Below are 21,527 nucleotides of genomic sequence, written 5' to 3' on the forward strand. Positions count from 1 at the left end.
GTTTGGTTCCAGATCACTGCAGTAAAGCAAGCATTTCAATAAAGCAAGCCACACAAGTTTTTTGGTTCCCAGTGCATATAAAAGTTATCTTTAGGGTGCTTCCCTGGTGGTGCAGTGGTTGAGAGTCTGCCTGCTGATGCAAGGGACATGGGTTTGTGCCCTGGTCCAGGAAGATCCCACATGCCGCGGAGCGGCTGGGCCCATGAGCCATGGCCACTGAGCCTGCACGTCCGGAGCCTGTGCTCCGCAACAGGAGAGGCCACAACAGTGAGAGGCCCGCGTACGTACGGCAAAAAAAAAAAAAAAAAAAGTTATCTTTACACTATAGTGTAGTCTGTTAAGTGTGCACTAGCATATTTAAACAATATACAGACCTTAATTTAAAATACTTTATTGCTAAAAAAATGCTAACCATCATCTGAGCCTTCAAGCGAATTGTAGTCATATCAGAGATCACAGATCACCATAACAAATATAATAATGAAAAAGTTTGAAATATTACAAGAATTACCAAAATGGAACATACAGATACGAAGTGAGCAAATGCTATTGGAAAAATGACTCTGATAGACTTGCTCGATGCAGGGTTGCCATAGACCTTCAATTTGTAAAAAACCCAGAATCTGTGAAACTCAATAAAACAAGGTCTGTCTGTATGGGGAAAATATGAGTGTGTTGCAGTGAATAATTGGCAACAGTAGGTTTTTTGATTCAAATAAATAGTCTCTGAATTTTAAAATTAAAGAAATTTAATTTTAACTATTAGAGTTATTATTATTAAGAGGATTTAAAATGAAAAGAATTAAATTCAAAATGTTCCTTACTATATTTGCATTATTTTTCTATTTCCTCAGTGTGGTAGTTAGGGTAATTGTTAAATTCTTGCTACAAATAAACATTTTCCTTTAAAAAGAAATTGAAATCAGCTGACGGGGTCATTTTGATGTAATTGCTGAGTGAGAAGATAAATATTGTTCACGAGAAATTGGGAGCAACACTTCAAAAGTGTCTTCCTTGTAGTCTTCTAGTATTTGATCATTGGAAACATTTGTTTTAATCTATTATAAGTGGATCCCCAAATAAGCATTCTCCTTTGCTTCTTTGATCTTGTAGATCATTTTCAACTACCTCCCCAGAAAGGCCAGTAATAGTTATTTAAGGTAAAACCCCTGAGAAATAGAAATGTAGGTGCTTCATCTATATCACATTTTGCATAGTATTATCTAACCTTTTTTTAATTCTGTTTTTACTATTGAAATGTTACTAAATTTATTTCCATTATCAGCCCAAGACAGATACACAATTTAAAGTCTTTACAGCTTTGATTTCTTAGCGTAGGTTCAGGTAAGTCAGAATGTAGAAAGGCCAGTAACTAACAGTTCTGGTGATAGAGCCATCTAGGCAACTGTTTGCTTCAAAAACAGGGACAAAATATTTCCTGAAATTTTAATGGATTATTTTTTGTCAGCCATCAGACTTCACTTTTCGATTCAGCATTTCTGGATAATCTTGCTGAGTCCATCAGATTCACTGCTTGCTAGTTTAATAAGACAGTTTTGAACTGAATTCCTAACCCATACTATATATTGCAGACATTAAACCTTATTATAAATGCATTATCAATTCAAGCTATTAGTAGGGGAATGAAATGTTATACTGAAATACATAATATACAAAACACTTTAATCCTTTGAAACTTTAAAAATTAAAAAAAATTTTTTTACATTGACAGAAAGGATTTGATGTATTCAATGCACTAGATTTGATGGAAAATAAAACATTCTTGGAAAAACTCAAGTTTGGCATAGGTGATGGCAATTTACAGTATTACTTGTACAACTGGAGGTGTCCAGGGACAGAGTCTGAAAAGGTAAGTGAAGTTGATAAACTTTTGTAAACTTGATAAATTTACCTAGAAAATCCCATATTTGCTTCTCTTTGGATTGTTGAGAGGTTTTTTCTTTAGTAGCTTTTTAAAAATATAGATCTATTGTATTACATTATAATTTTTCTTGCTCACTTGTTTTTGCTATTCCATTTCTTCCCTCCCTTTAGGTTGGACTCGTATTACAGTAGATGGATATTTCTATTTCTAGAACTCTGATGTCATCATTTGTTAATATCCTAGTTAGTGATTCCTGGAACTGCCATTCCAAAGAATAAAAGCACAACCTAAGTGACATCGAAGTGTCAGTAACAGAAAAGATGGAAAAACATCCATTGGTGACCAATAGAACACATTTCTAGCTAGAATGTTAACATTCATCCTTTTTTTCACTGTTGACCCATTTGTAGGAGGGATGGAAGGAGGATACAAAGAGCACATTCCTCTAATTTTCAACCTTCTGGCTGTCTCTCAATGAAGAGAAGGTATTTGTCCCTCTCTAGAGAAATGGACCGCTTTTCTATGGATTGAACAGAAATCACAGAATCGTGTAAGAAAATCTTTGCCATTGTGTGGAGATAAACTGCTGCCTTTCTGTTTATTAAGTGAGGGTCTGTGGGTCCATGTAGCAGAATGAGGGAGCCATTTGGAAAGGGTTTACTTATGTCACTGCACATGATCTCATCGGGAACATCTATGGAGCCAGCATTTCTGTAACGCAGTGATGAGTGGTAGGTGTTAAAGTGAGGAGATAAAAATGTACTGGTTGACTATTTCTCTAGAAGCAAAGTTGCCAAATCAATAAACACACAAATGGGTACTTTGATCTTCAGCAGGTTCGTGGATTGGTTTCAAAGCAAGGTTTGGGGTAAACATTAAGTATGTTCTCTGAAGAGCACACAACCCTGACAAACTAGACTGTTCTGCTCCTGCAGAGACTCTTTTCTTCTCAGCAACAGCCAGGATACGTGAGGAAAAGAAAAAGCCCTCAAGTCAGAAGACATGCCCAGTGGATTTTTTGAGTGCCATCAGGACATGATAATTTGAATGTTTTTTATTACTTAGGCAGAATTGCACATATTTCTTTATCCTGACTAATTTATCATGAAAGCTGTCATGCTCTAGGAAGATGTCTTATTTGTAAATAAGTCTTGTGGTTTTGTTACTGATGGTGTTTTTATCTAGGATTTGAAAAACCAAGTTTCTTGGTGTACATAGATAATGTATATATCACCCATAGCCCAAGGGGAAAAAGATGCTGGACAAGGCCACCTAAAACGGCCTCAACTCAAATACCACAAAATAGATACTTCTTCCTGCCTTTATGTACCAGTGCCTAGGCCGTTCAGTCCAGAAAAATCTAATTACCTTCGACAACAGGATGCCCTTCCTTCCATGTTATAAGTAGTCAAAGGACACAATCATACCTTATAAAAACCAGGCAGGAGCTAGCACGCTGTGGCCCATGAGCTAAACTCAGCACATCGCCTGTTTTTGTACAGCCCACGAGCTAAGAACGGTGTTTACATTTTTGAATGGTTGAGGAGAAAAAAATATATAATGTTTTGTGACACATAAAAATTACAGGAAATTCAGATTTCAGCATCCATAAATAAAGTTTTATGGGAACAAGGCCTCATTCATTCATGTGTTGCCTGTACGTGGCAGGCAGAGTTGAGTTGTTCCGACAGAGACTGTGGACCCAAAGGCCTAAACCTGGCCCTTTAGGGAAAAAGTTCTATTGCCTCTGATGTCCTCTAAAAAATCAGAAAGCCTCTTTCTGCAGCTTCCCGTCATCCTGAAGGCCACCCCACAGCTGTGGCACCCTGGGACCTCCACTAGGGGGCATGCGTGGGCTCCGAAGTCGTCCTTAATTTAGGACACCAGTTTTCCTTCTCGAAGACGCAAGGGAAGACTTCTCCTATAGGATGACTCAAACCCAATTGCGTTACCTTTTTTTTCCTAACGTGAGGATGCCTGCAGAAGCAAAAGTGAACCAATTCACTGAAACACCAGAATTAAGTAAACAAGATTTTTAACATAATCCAGAGTCGAGGCTCCAGTTGGGAATTATGTTCTGCTCATTTTTATGGCACAGTCTTAACATGAAGTAGGTTTTCGAATAATTGCAGGATTGTCCCTCAGAAATTGTGTCACGGGCTCACCTCATGACAAAACTGTGGCATTGTTCCTCTATTCACTTACGTAATTGCAGTTAATAGAGTTCATGTTCTTTTACTCAGTAATTTTTAAATACAGTAATTTATAAATTACTAGCACATTTGCCACTTTATAATGCCTCTTTATAATTTACGCATGTTACCAATGAGCATTTTAAAGTAGAAAATCAGTACAGCTGCTTGTTTATAAAGCAGCTGTTAGAACTAAATTTAAATGCAATATACAGTGTCTTACAGATTCAAAAAACCCACACCAGCCCGTGTCCTTTGTCAGTAATGGAAATACTCTGGTCCATGACGTATCCTTGCCCACACACCCCGCCTTTTTTGGTCAAGATGGCATTCAGTAAATTTAAATGGAGGTGGCATAATCCACAGATCAACCAGAATTTAGGCTGAAAATAAACTTTGGCAAGCCAGTACCTTCCCCGTAAATTACAGAAAGCACCTTTTCTAAACACATGCTGTAAACAGCAGATACTTTAACATAGAGCACTGATTCTGCTTCATATACTAACACAAATGACCCCTGTCATGGCAGACCCACCTCTGAGCATCCAAGCTCCTCCGCTTATTTTTTTATTCTCTTCCTGCTTTATTTCACCTAATTACCATCATACTTTGGATACATGCTAAAGTCCCAAGGAAGTAAGTTAACCGTGTAAAGGGGTGAATTCTACCTAGTCAGTATACCTTATCTGGCAATTTTGATAAATGTTTAGCCTTTCTCCCAAGCCCACGCTTAGGCCTGCCTACAAAGAAAGGCAAACTGACAGTAAAAAATAATAATGTATTGTTTCTGAGGACAATGTATTGCTTGGCATTTACTATCTTTCCTTTACAACTGATGGTGCACCTGCCATCCAGTTTCATCTCCCCTGCCAACTAGAACCATGTTTGTGTGGCCTATTTGCCAAGTTTGGATAGAAGGATGCCCAGTGTTGCAGGATACAGATGTTCTTGCTCACAAGCATTGTGCCAGCCTTTTAAAAAGTGAATTTATACAAGCATGGACATTTCAATAAACTTTTGATATTCATACCGCTGAATATTCTCTGCACTCAGTGCCCCTATGCTTCAGCGTATCTGTATTCGACAGAGAATCTTACACATTTGAAAGGAATGATACTAAACAGTGTCCCAAGAATATATGTAAATGTCATTTTATTCATTTCAAGGCTTCTCTACGAGGTGTCGTTTTACAACTGTATGAAGTGACAGGTTTATACAAGATTACTTTGAAGCCGTTTTTTTACTTTTAGGTGGTTTCCTTATCTTATTGGGGTTTGGAATCAGTTTCTTTATTTTCAGGGGTTGTAACACTGCAGCCTGCTGACCCTCAGCGAGCTTTCTCTTGGATTTAGAGAGGTCTTCGAAGGAAGTGTCCAAAATCTCTTTGTCTTGGCTTTCCAAAGATTCCATCTCCAGGTTCTCCCCGGGGTCTTCAAGTGTGTCTTGGAGCCATGGCACGTCCAGACGGGGGACTCTGGGGATGATGGCCCTCACTTCCTCTGCAAAGGCAGCAGTGTTTCTTTTGAACCCCAAGGCCAGGACGCATGTCAAGCCCATGGCGGGTGCGAGCCTCTCACTGAGCCGGGGCACCTGGCAGGCAGGGACACCTCTGCTGGCGCTCAGCGGCACCAGGTGCGCAGTGACGATGGCCGGCTTGGCCGACTTGCACACCAAAACCAAGAGCAGCTCGTTCCTCTCCAAGGCTCTGGTGACCTCGTTGATGCCAATGGCAAGCTGCTTTCTGACGTCGGCAGGGGTCCACCCTGATGCCTGGGGCTCACCTTCTGGCTTTTCCTCCTTCAGACCCTCACCAGTGTCCACATCCATGCTGCACGTGTCTCCACTTTGTGTTTTCAAAGCGGGCTGCTTTTTCTTTCTCTTCCTGTCCTCAGTCTTCTGAAGCCCGAGAGATTTAATCCTGTCCTCCAGGGTCTGTAGTATGAAGTGCATATCCTCCGTGTCCAGGGCACTCCAGCGGATGGTATACGGGTTGTTCAATGATGTCTTCACAGGTAAAGGTCTGGTCTTCCGCACAGAGCCCCTCCCTGGTGCCTGGGGGGCTGCGGCCATTCTGAAGACCCTTCACAGAGGAGCAAAACGACAAAGGAAAACACATGTTAGCTAGACATGCACGCCATAAGGATATCTTGGCTGTGCTCTTTCTGATTTTGGAAAGGCTAAAGCAAGCCTACTTATATAGGACATATATACACGTACATATATATGTGACCATACATAACTTCTCTTTTAAGTTTTCCCCATTTTTTCCTGTGATTTGGTCTTCATTCATATACATGCAATTTATGAATGTTTTGCGTTATTGCGATCATACTGAAATTCTATTTATTTCCTTTATTTAAAATGTTCCATGTTGCTACTTGTTCATAATTATTTATCCTCTTCAGGACCTCTGGTATTAGTCTGATAGACTTGTTACCATTTTCTGTATTGCCCTCTACTTAGGCTTCCATCCATCCATTCAGCAAATATTCACTGAACACCTCCAGCTCTTGAGTCACGGGTACCGGGTTTCAGTCTTGAACAAGTTCCCACCACCACCTCTGTGAGTCCCCGAGTCCACCTGCCTCAGCACACAGTCTCTAAGGGACCTGGAAGCCTCTGCCATTCATAATTAACCAGCTGTCATTTTTTTTTTAAGAACTGGGACCATAATGTATGCACATGACTAAAAATCCAAATGATACTTTCATTCTGTGCCCTTCTGTAAGTCTCCTTCCCTCCCTGGACCCTAAGTTTCTTGTATGTCTTTCCTAAAACACGGATACACAGATTCCCCCTTCCCCTGATAAGTCCAAGCTGGCCGTTCCTCTGGCTGACAATGTGATGAAATCTAGGGAAATATTGTAATGAAATTTAAATATTAATCTGTTAAGGCAAAATAGTAACAGGGATCCTTGCTGGGGAAATGTTATAAACCACTGTTCAGAGGAGCATGTCCTGTTTGTCCTGCCCAGAGGCAACTGCATATTCCTTTCTTCCCTCAGTTTTCTTCCTGGGCTCAGCCGGGAACCACAGGGACCCAAGTTGCAGAATTGAAGGAAGTTAACCAAGCCAGCGCTGGAGAAGTCTGGTTTTGGAACTGTTCCTGTTTTCAGGTAACCAGATTTTCTCATTCCAGGTCATTCATCCCACGCACACCTGCTCCCCGCTCCCCCAAGCGCCCCCGGCAGGATGAAAAATGAAATCTCCTCCAATCAAACACCCTCCTAAGAGCCCGGCTGCTGCTGCTGAGAAGCAGGTGTCCCGTGGAGTGGGTCATAAGGCACTTGCTCCAAGAATTATTTGGTTCTCACCCGATTCCTGTGTGATGGCCCTGTGTGTGGGGGAGGAAACAGACTCAGGTTAAGTACCAGAGTCACAACTGGTTTCCCAAATCCAAATTTTATGCTCTTTCAATCCTGGCTCCACCTAAAAAATAATCTGTGACTTTAAAAAAGATAGAGATGGTTAGTCCGTACCCCAGGTCTGCTGAATCGGAATTCTGGGGAACACAGCAGGGCACCTGTACTTGTCAAAAGGCGGCCCAGCTTAATGTGATACAGAACCGGAATTGGGCACCATTGGTGTAGGACAGGGGGCCTTTCCACAGTGGACAGGCCTGAGACAGGGTCTCCTGACCTCCACTGGCCTCAGATGTTCCTCCTACATCACCTTCTCATGGAAAACCAAAACTCAGCTCCCTGGGGTGTGAGCTCAGAGCTCGTTCATGTCAGCGTTGCCCACTGCTAGAGACTCGGCGTCTGCCCCCTAAGCTGCTTCCTTCCGGTGAAGCCCCCCCCATCCCCATCCCCGTGTGAAGCAGGAGGCAGCTCATCCAAATCCAAGGAAGTGACTGGCAGAGGCTGGCACCAGGTTGAAGACGGTCAGGAAAAGGGAAATAAACGACCAAGGAGAAAATATGAGGATCTATCGGAGCTCTGCCAGACCACAAACTACAGTTCATGTGCCTCAGCATTCAGACAGGGAGTAAGTACTTACAGTTACGTGCTGCTCTGGGCATTAGCGCCTCCTGTCTTCAGAATCTAGGCGAGGGAGACAAGAGCCAAGTGGTTCAGATAAGTAGAGTCTCATGGGATATAATCCAAACCAAAGTGGAACAAGTAACAGCTTTGGAAGAGAAAATTGGGAAGGCCTTGCTGAGGTGCCTTTGGAGGCCTCTGCTGCCCATGAGATCAAGTGCACACTCACTGGAGTGACATCCAAGGGCCTCCATGTCACCATCAGCCTTCCTTCTGACACCCCACCGCGGAACCACATACTGTTGAATGAGGTCACCAGTCCCTCCCCTCCGTGGCTTTACGCACATTCCCTCTGCCTGGGGAACTATTCCCACCCTCAGCCTTACCACCACCTTTCTTACTTGAACAAGTATTTGTGGATTATCCACAGTGCACCAAGCCAGAAGGATGATGAATTAAAGCAAAAACAGCCACTGAACTCACTGGGCTCAGAATCTATGTGGGAGACTTACCCACAAGTAAAATACAAGATGTGATGCACATTAAGGTCAGGGACCTACAGGATCCTGAGCAGAGGCCTGACTCAGTTGAGGGGGTCAGGAAGGGCCTCCCGGAGGAAGTGACCTTTTAACCCACACGTGAAGAATACCCACCAAAGGGAGTACCTATTCGGAAGAGCATCCCAGGGAACTGCATTAAAGGAAATGATGTCAGTGTCGCCGGGGCAGAGATGCTAGAGAGAACAGAGAGAGCGGGAAAGGCGAGGAAGGACCAGATGGTGAATACACTTGCAAACCGTTCAGTGGGAAGCGGCTGTAACGTTCAAAGCAGGAGTGGCGTGGCTGGAAAGGCGTCATAGAAAGATCTTTGGGGATTCGGGCCAGGAGGAGTTCTTTGCCACGACTGGAAGCAGCAAAGAGGCTCCAGAGTAGTCCTGGTAAGAAATGACGGTGGCCTTAGCTAGAGTCGCCGCAGAGGGGACGGACGGAAATGCATGCTACTTGAAACAGTTAAGAGGTGCAATCCGCCCGACTAAGTGATGAACTCGGGGTAAAGCAGAAGAAGGATTCGGAGGACCCCGTTTTTCTGGATCTGGTAGCCGACCCCCGAGTTACTCCCTTCCTATGGTCTGCCGCCTCTCTATCGAGTGCCTACCTACTTCACTACTTAACACACGCGACTGGAGTCATTTTCTGGTCCGCCTCCACTTCTAGACCGCGGAGTACAGAAGGGCAGGGTGGGGCTTTACCTATTTCTCATACCCGACAGACGCTCAACTCCAGGCAGAGAGCGGAGCGTCAGCCAAGGCCGGGACGCAGGAAAACACGCCGGTACGGGCGGGGGCGGCCCCAGGGACAGGGAGCCTGGGAGACCTTGCGCGCACCCGGCCCAGTCCCAGGCTCGATCCCCACCAGCGGCCCCTCCGGACCTCAGACCCCAGCGCAGACCCCCACTTACGGTCGCCCCTGCGCTGGTTCCACGTCGGCCACGCTGCGCGTGCGCAGAGCCCACGCCTTCCCGGGTCCCGCCTTCCGACGCGGTGGGGCGGGGGAAGGGGAGGAGGAACGGCTCAGAGAACACGTTTCATTCTTCTGCATCGGGCCACTTCCAAACGGGAAAGTCGGCCCAGGGCGTCGCAACAGAGCGACGGAAGGTTTCTCTAAAAGCCCTGAGTTTAGGAACGGGTCGGAGGCTCTGGATAAGGCCCGCCAGCGGCAGTGCGCATGCGCCTTGTGTGTCTCGCGAGACCTCAGGTTGCCTGGTAACCGGCCACCTGCTCTTCCCGTTGCCCTGTCTGGGGAGCAGTGTACCGTGGTTAGACCCCGGAGCCTGGTGGTGCCGCCTGACGCCGCTCTCTTCTAACCCAATTCTACCTTTCAGTGCCTGGCAGTCTGATCCTCTCACTTTTCTGTTTTTGGCTTGCCTATGGGACGCAAAATTCTGACCCAGTTCCCCCATCACCGAGCCTCTGTCGAATCCCCGGCACCGTGGAAATCAAGATAAATGGGGGATGGGGAGGTGGATTGAGGAAACCACGTGTTTACAGGCACCAGTGGAGGAGATCTTGAGCCCCGGAAAGAGGAGAATAAAGGCTATCTTGAGTTCTGCGGCAGCGGTTCAGAAAACTCCACCAGATGTCTGCTGTGGCTACTCCAGCCAATGGAGACTTTAATGGTTACGAATGGAGTCGCTGGGAAGTCATGGGCAATTGTAAGTCAGCTGAAGAACACTTTCAAGGTCAGGGTTCTGAATCTGTTGATTTACCCTTGTCGAGAACCAAGACCCGAAAGCTTAGGTTGCTTCTGACCCAGTGACTTTCCTCCCTCCCTAACCCCTTTCTTTTCCCTTTCCAGTCTAACTTAGCACTTTTATTCCTCTTCTAAATATCTTCCTCCTTTTCTCAATCTCTTTTTCACCGCTCGTTTTGTTTCCCATTCTTTGGTCTAGTTTCTGTGTTTTCAGTTTTCATCACCTACATAGTACCCGACTGGCCGTAAACAAAACGAAAAGCTATGCATGTGGTCAGAGTATTACAGGTTAGACGGGGTAAAGTGCAATTTTTTTTTTAAATCACCATTAGAAAAATTAAAAAGAACGAATTTACGAGTTTGAGTGTAACGACAGGCTTTTGTTTCATAAAATGAGTAGTAAGAAATCGTCATGATGAGCTGCAAACATGCAGTTCTAAACTAGTCTCAAATCACAAACAGTTTTGGGCAGCCCGACCTCATGGCCCAACAGAATTCCTCTGTTCTTGAAATGTCACTGACTGTCCTGATTCATCTCTGCCCTGTTTCTATCATGTCTGTCGCCTTATTCATTAGAAACAAGATGGGCGTTTTGGGCATTGGAAGGCAAGAAACTCGCGTCTTGTGATTTTTTAATATAATACTTAAAATTTTGGGGCTTCTTTTGTGGCACAGTGGTTAAGAATCCGCCTGCCAATGCAGGGGACATGGGTTCAAGCCCTGGTCTGGGAATATCCCACGTGCCACGGAGCAACTAAGCCCGTGTGCCACAACTACTGAGCCTGCACTCTCGAGCCCGCGAGCCACAACTACTGAGCCCGCATGCTGCAACTACTGAAGCCCGCATGCCTAGGGCCCGTACTCTGCAACAAGAGAAGCTACCGCAGTGAGAAGCCTGTGCACCGCAATGAAGAGTAGTCCCCACTCACCGCAATTAGAGAAAGCCCATGTGCAGCAACGAAGACCCAACACAGCCAAAAAATAAAAATAAAATAAATTTATTTTTAAAAATACTTAAAGGGGCTTCCCTGGTGGCGCAGTGGTTGAGAGTCCGCCTGCCGATGCAGGGGACACGGGTTCGTGCCCCGGTCTGGGAGGATCCCACATGCCGCGGAGTGGCTGGGTCCGTGAGCCATGGCCGCCGAGCCTGCGTGTCCGGAGCCTGTGCTCCGCAATGGGAGAGGCCACAACAGTGAGAGGCCCGCGTACCACAAAAAAAAAAAAAAAAAAAATACTTAAAATTTTTGGTGGGGACTAGACTTTATACTACCACTGATAAAGGCTGTGACCCTAGACCCTAAAGCAGATCACGTGAAAAAAAGATCTATTTATAAAGATTCAGACAGTAGGTCCAACCACAGTGTTACCTGTGTTAGGTAATAGCTTAGACTTCATAAATCACTCAACCCTTGAAACTATTAAACTCTTGAAAGAGCTTCAGCACCCCCAGAATAATGTTTTAAATTTTAAGGCTAATTACTCCCAAATAGATACAGTATTGAAAGTAATAACTCTGGCTTTTGTTGTGGTAAATTGCTAATTATGGTTATCTTTGTTAGATTTAAATTGAATTAGATTAACCTTGGACCCAGTAATTTTTTGTGCAAACAGTTATACTTAATGGTGGCAAAGCTGAGATTAAAATGTTAAATGTGGGCTTCCCTGGTGGCGCAGTGGTTGAGAGTCCGCCTGCCGATGCAGGGGACACGGGTTAGTGCCCCGGTCTGGGAGGATCCCGCATGCCGCGGAGCGGCTGGGCCCGTGAGCCATGGCCGCTGGGCCTGCGCGTCCGGAGCCTGTGCTCCGCAACGGGAGAGGCCACAGCGGTGAGAGGCCTGCGTACCGCACACACACAAAAAAAGTTAAATGTAAGAGTCAACTGCAAAGTCATTATTTTTTTTCAAAGTAATGAAAACATAGTACTTCATCTACTGTAAAATTATAGGCTAATGCTTAGACCTACAGAGTGGCTCTCAAACATTCAATGAACCCACGCTGATTTAAGAAATGATAAAGTATCATTTCAAAGATAAATAATGAATGTAAATCACATTTTAAGTAATGCCACCAATTATAAGGTTTTAAAGCTCTCAGTAGAAATTTTTGGATAAAAAGATGAGAAATTATTCAATCAAAGTGGAAGGTAATTATAATTTTAAAAGAATGAAATATTTGTGAATCTTATGTTTTAAAAGTAATCTGATAAATATTTTAAAATCTAAAAAAAATAAAAATAAAGTCTTCTCAGATCTAGCTTTTAAGCTGTAAGACAAATAGAAACACGTGTCTGATTGAAATGCTAGAGTAATGGGAAAAATGGGAAAAAAACTGACTTTCTAACAGTTATTTCTAAGTTTTTGTACCCCTAAGGTTTCAGATTTGTAGCCTGAGCATCTTCTCTGCTTATATTTGCTCTATGAAAATTCGCAGCCACTACATCCATGGCTCTGGAGCAAGACCAGCTAAGCTCGAGATCTTAAGTTCATCACTAACTAGTCACATGACCCTAAAGCAAACTAATTAACCCTGTCTATGAAGTGATAAAAATAGTACCTGTTGTGAGGATTAGAAGAAATAATCTACTCAAAATGCTTAGTACAGTGCCTGGCACATACAAACTGCTTAGTAAATGGAATTGATGAATCTAGTGACAACCTGAATTAAGAATTAGGTTAATAAAAATTAAGCCTCTATGATTTTAGTGCCTCTGTTCTATTTTAAGACTAATCAATATAATTTCCACAAAAATTTTGCTAAAATGAATGACTACATTTCAAAGGTAATTTCTCTCCCATTTGTATCACACAAACATTGCAACAAAAAAGTAAAATAATTGTCCCACGACCGAATTACTTCAAAACACATTTCCTTTCAGTGTTCCCTTATAATTTGTTTCACATTTAAGTGTGCACTTACATTGTTAAATAATATAGATTAAATTTTGTTTTCTCATTTTCTTTCCATATAACATTTTTCCCCGTATTTCCCAAACATAGTCTTGAAGTTATCACTTTAACTCATATATTTGGTATCCTATTCTAATCAGTTTACTTTTTAATAATAGCTGTTACCGTTATTTTACCATGTAGAACCTCAACTTGGTCTTTGAATATAAAACGTTACTTTTATATTCATTCTAGAATTGGACTGTGGTTAGATTTATATGCTTGCCATGATGTAAGAATGATTTAAGAGACTTGGTGATAAGTTATGTCATTAGCCACAATTTTTTGATGAAAGAAAGTTACCAACAAGAAAGTTTGTCAATAGAGGAATATAAGAGAATTGAGCACCAGATTCTTCTTTCCCTCTGTGTCATCCTAATCTTTGCTCTGTATGTGTGTGTTAGAGTTCTCCAGAGAAGTAGAACCAGTAGGAGATAACAGATGTGAATTATGGAGCCTGAGATGTGCCACAATCTGCTGTCTGCCAGCTGGGAACCCAGGAAAGCTGGTGATGTTGTTCCAGTTTAAACCCAATGGCCTGACAATCAGGGGAGCCGATGGTGTGAATCCCAGTCCAAGGGCAGGAGAAGGTGAGATGGGATGTCCCAGCTCAATCAGGGAAGCAAGAAACAAGGGGGGAAATTCCTCCTTCCTCTGACTTTTGTTCTGTTCAGGACCTCAGTGGATTGGATGATGCCCACCTGCATTGGGGAAGGGGATCTACTTTACTGAGTCCATTGATTCAACTGCTAGTCTCATCCAGAAACACCCCCAGAGACACACAAAGAAATAATGAAATAATGTTTAATCGGGCCAGTCAAGTTGACACATAAAATTAACCATCACAGTGTGATTGTTACTGTATCATACATAACAATTGTTATACAAACAGTAATCAGTTATTTTAAAATCAGTGACTAGAAGAACTTTAGTGATGAGCTGCAAAATCAATGACCTTTTCAGTCTGCAGGTAACAAAGCATCCTACTGCAAGCTGTTATTCAGTAGTTACCATCTGTCGTTAAAGTCTGGATCTTTTCCACGATTGGCTCATTTGACTATACATCTCAGCAAAATCCCAAGGGCTTTCTGTACTTGCCCTTTGCCGTCCTCTGAATTTTGGCACTGGCCCTCAAGCTTGTCCTCTCAAGCTCATGGTTTGGTGGTAACAGCTCCAATCGTCACATCCTACACAACCATGTGGTGGGTGGCCGTAAGTTTTCCCTCATGCATTTCTTTCTTTTTATCAGAAAGAAAAATCTTCCTAAGAAGCCCAGACAGACTTCCTCTGTGGCTCATTGGACAGCATTGGTCACAGGCTCACACCTACACCAGTCACTGGCGGAGGTGAATGAGTCAAAAAAGACTGGCTGAGACCAATTATGAGCCTTCTCCTGGAGATGGACCCTGAGCATATCATGGCTCCATAACTAAACAGAAGTAGGATTGTTGACAAAAACGAAGGGGGAAGGCTGCTAGGTGGGGAACCAATGATATCCCCAGTAGGGAGACATTTTGTTTAATGAAGTTCAGAATATATTAATTGGACATGCATATGTAAATCACATGCAATATGATAACCAAACGAGCAGGGTGGAAACAAAATTACGAGCCATGTGTACTTTAATTCAGCCCTGTCTATGTATTATTGAAACCAAGGCTAGATATGACACAAGTTTAACAAGGAACATTAAACAAAAAGAAGGTTGTTGGTAGTGGTACCTTGAGAAGACAAAGCTCTGAGCTAGCCATTATATCTTGTTAGGCTGGGTAAAAGCTGGAAGATATTTATGAACCTTTACTTTGAAAACTCTAAAAATATAAATATTAAACCGAATGAAAGTAAAAGTGCCTCCTGTCAGATATTGTCTTTTTCTGAAACTTGTTACAGTGAAATCATCCTGGTCAGTTTTTTTTTAAATAAATTTATTCATTTTATTTATTTATTTTTGGCTGAGTTAGGTCTTCATTGCTGAACGCGGGCTTTCTCTAGTTGCGGCGAGCGGGGGCTACTCTTTGTTGCAGCGCACAGGCTTCTCATTGCAGTGGCTTCTCTTGTTGCGGAGCATGGGCTGTAGGCATGCGGGCTTCAGTAGTTGCAGCATGCAGGCTCAGTAGTTGTGGCTCACGGGCTCTAGAGCACAGGCTCAGTAGTTGTGGTGCACAGGCTTAGTTGCTCCGCGGCATGTGGGATCTTCCCGGACCAGGGCTCGAACCCATGTCCCCTGCATTGGCAGGCGGATTCTCAACCCCAGTGCCATGAGGGAGGTCCCTGGTTAGTTTTTTGCAAGGAGTTCTCTTCAAAAATCCTAACTTTAAAATGATATGTAATGTAACCTTCCATGTCTAGGCTCTGCCTACTTAGTTGTTTGTTTTGCGAAGTTGTACTGGTTGTTTGTTGTTTCAGGAAATTATATTTATTAAAATGTTTTTGTATAAAATTATTTATTCATATAAAGTTGTGACATAATCACCTGTACCATAATCACTAATTCAGTGTTAGGACATCACTGACTTTCTAACTTTACTAGCTTAGAAGTGACCTGACCTCATCTTTTAGTCAGAAGGTACTAAGAATCCTGTTTTGATTTTCTCCCCATGGACCAGTTCGTAATGGATTTGGTAGCACTAACAGACTCATTTCAAATATACAACACTAGTGTGAGTCTCTTCACTTCCTTACTTGTGAATATTCATCATTGACAGGTGTTTAGGCCAGTCAGACCATGAACAAATTCAGCCAATTACACAAAACCACATAGCAGAAATGGAGAACCATATCATAGTAGTTAATGTATCATTTAAAACCACTTATATTTATGGAAAAAGCTGATATTTCTGATTAGTGACTAGTAAAATAATAAGGTTAAACTCATCATAGAAAATGTAACAAAGCAGGAAAAAAATAAAATCAGTAGAAAATTTTAACCTATGTTCAAAAGAAAATCTTTGAAAAATGAAGTTTGCTTCATATATAACTTTTATTTTAGTGTAGCTAGTATGAGCTCTTCAAAGCCAAACATTATTATAGCTTTTTAAACTAGAAATGAAAAAGCTGCTGAAGCATCCTACAGGTTTTAATTTCCTTTTTTTTAAATTAATTTATTTATTTGGTTGTGCTGGGTCTTAGTTGTGGCAGGCAGGCTCCTTAGTTGCAGCTCTCTGGCTCCTTAGTTGTGGCATGCAAACTCTTAGTTGCGGCATGCATGTGGGACCTAGTTCCCTGACCAGAGGTTGAATCCAGGGCCCCTGCATTGGGAGCACGGAGTCTTAACCACTGTGCCACCAGGGAAGTCCCCAGGTTTTAATTTCTAATAAGGTAAATGTTTATAGCTATAACCCATTAATCAAAAAGCTCTTGGGGGGTGTTAATAATTTATTTAAAAGAATAAAGTGTTTTAGAGTCCACAAAGTGAGAAAACCACTGTGATGATCCCCAGCTTGGATAGGCCCGTTTCTTGGTATGGCCTCACAAGAAGCCATTGTTATGAAATTTTGAACCTTTATTTAGCTCCCTGGCTGGGCTACTTTTCAGTTCTTCTAGCTCAAGATGCTGGTTTTCAGTGACTGGAAGAACTCTGACCAACTTTTCTCATTGATATGGTGGGGTTTTTGTCTGTTACAAATTTTTACTTTTTTTCCCCCCATTTTTTTCTTTGTTCTTTTTTCCTTCTTTTTTTTTTAAACGTTTTTTTCACATTTTCATCTTTTTTTTTCTTTTTTCTTTTTAAAATTATGTTTTCTCTCTTTCCTTTTACTTAGGTTTGTCAGTATTTGGTTTTATTTATTTGACATCTGGCATTATGTTTTGATTCCATTATAAAGATCAGTTCATCAGGGGGAGTCTGGAAGTGATTTTCTTTTGAGGTGATTTGGGTCAAGTTTCTGACCAGCTTCCCCCAATTTTAAGTTGACCTTGGGACACCTTGACTCCCACGTCAGCAGTAAGTCCAACATGCTGCAGGCATCTCAGCCATCTCTGCTGAGGAGGACACCATATTGACAACCACTGGCAGTCAAGACCATCACCAAGGGCAACTTGACCAAGCGAAGTTGGCCCAGTACATCCTGACTTGGAAAAGAGGTAGTCATGAAGATCATTGACAAGGCTTAGCCAAACTCCTCCAAACTCCAGAGACCGTCCCTTGAAATAAGAATCATGAAGGACTTGAGCCATCCCAAAACAATTATTTGTAGCGATCCACTCTGCCTTGTCAGGAGGTACCCAGTGGGAGAGATGTGTTTGAGTACCTAGTGGTTCATGGAAGTCCACAAGAAAACGGGGTCCTGGCAAATTCCATCAGTGGAGTACTGTCACCAGAAGTGCGTTATTCATAGAGTTAAAGGCAGAACACCTGCTTTTGGATGCTGATATGAAAATCAAGTTTGGAGACTGGCTTCAGCAATGAATTCACCTTTGGCAACAAGCTGGATACGTTCGTTGGCAGTCCCCCTTGAGGCCACCCTGGAACACTTTCAGGTCCAAATAAGATGGGCCCACAGTAGATGTGTGGAGTCTGAGGGTCATTCTATATATACTGGTCAGCATACCCCCACCTTTTGATGGACCCCTGCCTTCAAGGAGCAGCAGGAGAGGGTAGTCAGTGGTATATACCATATGCCCTTTCACATGTCCAGGAGATGTGAAAAACTGCTCAAGAAATTCCTCATTCTCAATTCCAGCAAGAAAGGCACTTTAGAGCCCATCCAGAAAGATCCATGGATGAATACAGGTCATGAAGATGAACTAAAGCCTTCTGTGGAGCCACTCTCTGACTACCAGGAACCCTGGCCAACTGAGTTGATGGTGTCCATGTGTGACAACATGGAAGAGATCCAAGGCTCGCTGATGGCCAGAAGCACAACCAAGTGATGGCCATGTGTTTGCTTCTGAGGCACAAGAGAGCTGAGCAAGAGGGCCACGTCACTGCCCTGAAACCCCAGGCTCCAGTGGATCTAACCAACAGCAGCACACCAAGGACCCGCGTGAAGTTTCTGCCAACACACAGCAGTGGGGTGTCAGCTAACTAGCTGCCCCTGCCACTAACTCCCATCCTAAGAATACTCAGAGGAGCAGCACAGAACACAAGCCACCTGAGGAGGACCAGGTGTCAGGGCAGCAGCAAAGCCAAGGAGGGGAAGAGAGCACCTCACCTTCAGGAACGGCGTCCGCTCCACCAGCACAAATCAATGCAGGAACTCCCTGCTTTGGGAGTGGCCCGGCCTTGGTGAGGCCTCCACGCAGAAAGGCAAAGATGGCCTAACTGTGCCAAGGTCAAGGGCTCCACGGCCTCTGCACCCCTCCACACCCCAGTCTCCCTGACAAAGCCACACATGCATGGGGATCCAAGTGGTGCAGCTCACTGAGGCCTCAGGGCTGTGCCCCACAGAGGGAAGCTGGGATGTGTCCCCAGCCCAACACAGACTCCCAAGTATGTCCCTTTGGCCACTTCCTCCACCCACACATCAGAAGTAGTGGCAGAGCCACAGAAAGAACCAGTTTGCCCCAGTCTGTGTCCAAAGGAAACTCTATCCACTGGGCAACCTCCGAAGGATAAGCCACCCCAGCCTTTCCTCCGAAGGACCAGCAGGGGGCCTCTTCACAAGGTTCAAGTTCAAGTTCATCCTGAAACAGCGTGTTTCAGGTTTGTCAGAAGGAACCTGAAGCAGAGGCCGATGGCAGACACTCACGCCTCGTGGAGCGAGAGCAGAGGCAGGGAAAAAGGAAACACGTGGGGAGGCCAGGCCGTGCTCACTACCCTTGAAGATCATGAGCGTCGTGGAGCCCAGTGAGGAGGTGCAGAAGATGGACCAGGTGCTGCAAGGAAAGAGCAGCCAGTGAGGGCTGAACAGGAAACCTGCGCTGCTCTGGATGCAGGGCAGCCTGGCCGAGAGGGCCTTGCTCAGGGGTCCAACTGTCATGGCCATCGCTCAGCGGAGTCCCATTTCAGTGGACAGCCACACCTCCGCGGGCTTGGAAAGCACTCCCTCCAAAACTCACTGCAGCTTCACCTTCAGAAGCTGGCCGGGCACCTCCAGGGAGACACGAGCCTCCAGGAGCCCCGTTTGTGTCGGGGCCGCCTCCCTCTGCTACGCGTCCTTTGCCCCTGCTCTTCTCCCGTGCTTGTGGGTGATGGAAGCCAGTGTGGCGACATGGCAGTTTGGAACCGTCTCAGAGCCCTGAAGGGGTTCTTCCCAGGAAAATCTCATAGGTGAGCTTTACCGAGAGCCTGACAAGCATTAGAGCCACCTGTATGGCAAAAAGAGTTTGGGGTTTATCATAAGAGAGCTGGGAGGTCCCTGAAACATGCAGGCAGCAGGGGTGCAGGATGCCCTCTGGATGACAGGACACTAACTCTGGCTGCAGGGTGGAGAAGCCATGGGATAAGCGCCCAAGTTTCCTTGTGTTTCGAAAGTGGGCTTTTACCCCAGGGATTGGAAGTGAGGGAGACAGCAAGAAAAAATTCAGCTCAAATGTCACTGACTGCTCGGTGACCTCTCTTTTGTAAGTTTTTCCATTCTACGTGATTAATTCCAGAATACAGAAATGGGAGCATGCTTTGCCAACTTGTTTTATGTGCTAGAGTTTCAGTGCAATGCCATGAAAAATTCAGGAACTTTCTTCTATGGAACTTAACTCATGGATGTTAAAATTTCTATAGAAGAGCAAAGTGCCAAAGACAATCCTTTCTGAAGAAGAACAAAATTGAGAGGCTTTAATGATTAAGACAGTGTGATGGGGGCTTCCCTGGTGGCACAGTGGTTAAGAATCCACCTACCAGAACACTCTATGACAAAATCACAGCAAGATCCTTTTTTACCCACCTCCTAGAGAAATGGAAATAAAAACAAAAATAAAAAATGGGACCTAATGAAACTCAAAAGCTTTTGCACGGCAAAGGAAACCATAAACAGGACGAAAAGGCAACCCTCAGAATGGGAGAAAATATTTGCAAATGAAGCAACTGACAAAGGATTAATCTCTAAAACATACAAGCAGCTCATGCAGCTCAATATCAGAAAAACAAACAACCCAATCCAAAAATGGGCAGAAGACCTAAATAGACATTTCTCCAAAGAAGATACATAAATTGCCAACAAACACATGAAAGAATGCTCAACATCATTAATCATTAGGGAAATGCAAATCAAAACTACAATGAGGTATCACCTCACACCGATCAGAATGGCTGTCATCAAAAAATCTACAAAGAATAAATGCTGGAGAGGGTGTGAATAAAAGGGAACTCTCTTGCACTGTTGGTGGGAATGTAAATTGATACAGCCACTATGGAGAACAGTATGGAGGTTCCTCAAAAAAACTAAAAATAGAACTACCATATGACCCAGCAATCCCACTACTGGGCATATACCCTGAGCAAACCATAATTCAAAAAGAGTCATGTACCACAATGTTCATTGCAGCTCTATTTACAAAGCCAGGACATGGAAGCAACCTAAGTGTCCATCGACAGATGAATGGATAAAGAAGATGTGGCACATATATACAATGGAATATTACTCAGCCATCAAAAGAAACGAAATTGAGTTATTTGTAGTGAGGTGGATGGACCTAGAGTCTGTCATACAGAGTGAGGTAAGTCAAAAAAAGAAAAACAAATACTGTATGCTAACACATATATATGGAATCTTTAAAAAAAAAAGGTTCTGAAGAACCTAGGGGCAGGACAGGAATAAAGCTGCAGACGTAGAGAATGGACTTGAGGACATGGGGAGGAGAAGAGTAAGCTGGGACGAAGTGAGAGAGTGGCATGGACATATATACACTACCAAATGTAAAATAGATAGCTAGTGGGAAGCAGCCACATAGCACTGGGAGATCAGCTCGGTGCTTTGTGTCCACCTAGAGGGGTGGGATAGGGAGGGTGGGAGGGAGACGCAAGAGGGAGGAGATATGGAGATATGTGTATGCATATGGCTGATTCACCTTGTTATACAGCAGAAACTAACACACCATTGTAAAGCAATTATACTCCAATAAAAGATGTTATAAAAAAAAAAGGAATCCGCCTGCCAATTTAGGGGACACAGGTTCGGTCCGTGGTCTGGGAAGATCCCACGTGCACCACAACTACTGAAGCCCGCGCGCCTAGAGCCCATGCTCCGCAACAAGAGAAGCCACCGCAATGAGAAGCCTGTGCACCGCAACGAAGAGTAGCCCCAGCTTGCCACAGCTCGAGAAAGCCCGTGTGGCAGAAACAAAGACACAACGCAACCCCCCCAAAAAAAAAGACAGTGTGATGTAGGTGGAGGGAT

General features: G+C 43.8%; 2 protein-coding genes and 1 long non-coding RNA gene across 7 annotated transcripts in view; 2 read left to right on the top strand and 1 right to left on the bottom strand.

Moving 5' to 3' along the window:
* Positions 1-5,126, top strand: part of NMT2 (N-myristoyltransferase 2) — a 59,905-nt gene extending 54,779 nt beyond the window's left edge. Inside the window, exons 11-12 of one of the 2 annotated variants that reach the window (XM_081230090.1) lie at positions 1,733-1,870; positions 2,056-5,126. In XM_081230090.1, the coding sequence (XP_081086216.1) occupies positions 1,733-1,870; positions 2,056-2,076 (159 nt within the window). In that variant the 3' untranslated portion in view covers positions 2,077-5,126. Of the gene's footprint in view, positions 1-1,732; positions 1,871-2,055 lie in introns of those variants that run through there. The other variant, XM_081230091.1, reaches the window with a different exon arrangement.
* Positions 5,127-5,212: 86 nt separating this feature from the next.
* On the bottom strand, positions 5,213-9,762 carry RPP38 (ribonuclease P/MRP subunit p38). 2 transcript variants are annotated; one of them, XM_081230092.1, is made up of 3 exons: positions 9,516-9,762; positions 8,077-8,120; positions 5,213-6,157 (listed from the first exon to the last, which is right to left on the bottom strand). In XM_081230092.1, the coding sequence occupies exon 3, from the start codon at positions 6,145-6,147 to the stop codon at positions 5,299-5,301; it is 849 nt and encodes a 282-aa protein (XP_081086218.1). In that variant the 5' UTR covers positions 6,148-6,157; positions 8,077-8,120; positions 9,516-9,762; the 3' UTR covers positions 5,213-5,298. The 2 variants fall into 2 exon arrangements, with proteins under 2 accessions (XP_081086218.1, XP_081086219.1); XM_081230093.1 differs by lacking the exon at positions 9,516-9,762 and adding an exon at positions 9,307-9,491.
* A 107-nt stretch (positions 9,763-9,869) lies between these two features.
* On the top strand, positions 9,870-21,066 carry LOC308615061. Of its 3 annotated transcripts, none has more exons than XR_014015476.1 (3): positions 9,870-10,268; positions 13,656-13,841; positions 17,161-21,066. It is a non-coding gene; the product is annotated as an uncharacterized lncRNA (long non-coding RNA). The 3 variants fall into 3 exon arrangements; XR_014015477.1 differs by lacking the exon at positions 17,161-21,066 and adding an exon at positions 14,501-16,052; XR_014015478.1 differs by lacking the exon at positions 17,161-21,066 and having other exon boundaries at positions 9,870-10,295.
* The last annotated feature ends 461 nt before the right edge of the window (positions 21,067-21,527 follow it).

This window comes from Mesoplodon bidens, assembly GCF_964165515.1.
Source record: "Mesoplodon bidens genome assembly, chromosome: 3".
Classification (NCBI taxonomy): domain Eukaryota; kingdom Metazoa; phylum Chordata; class Mammalia; order Artiodactyla; family Ziphiidae; genus Mesoplodon; species Mesoplodon bidens.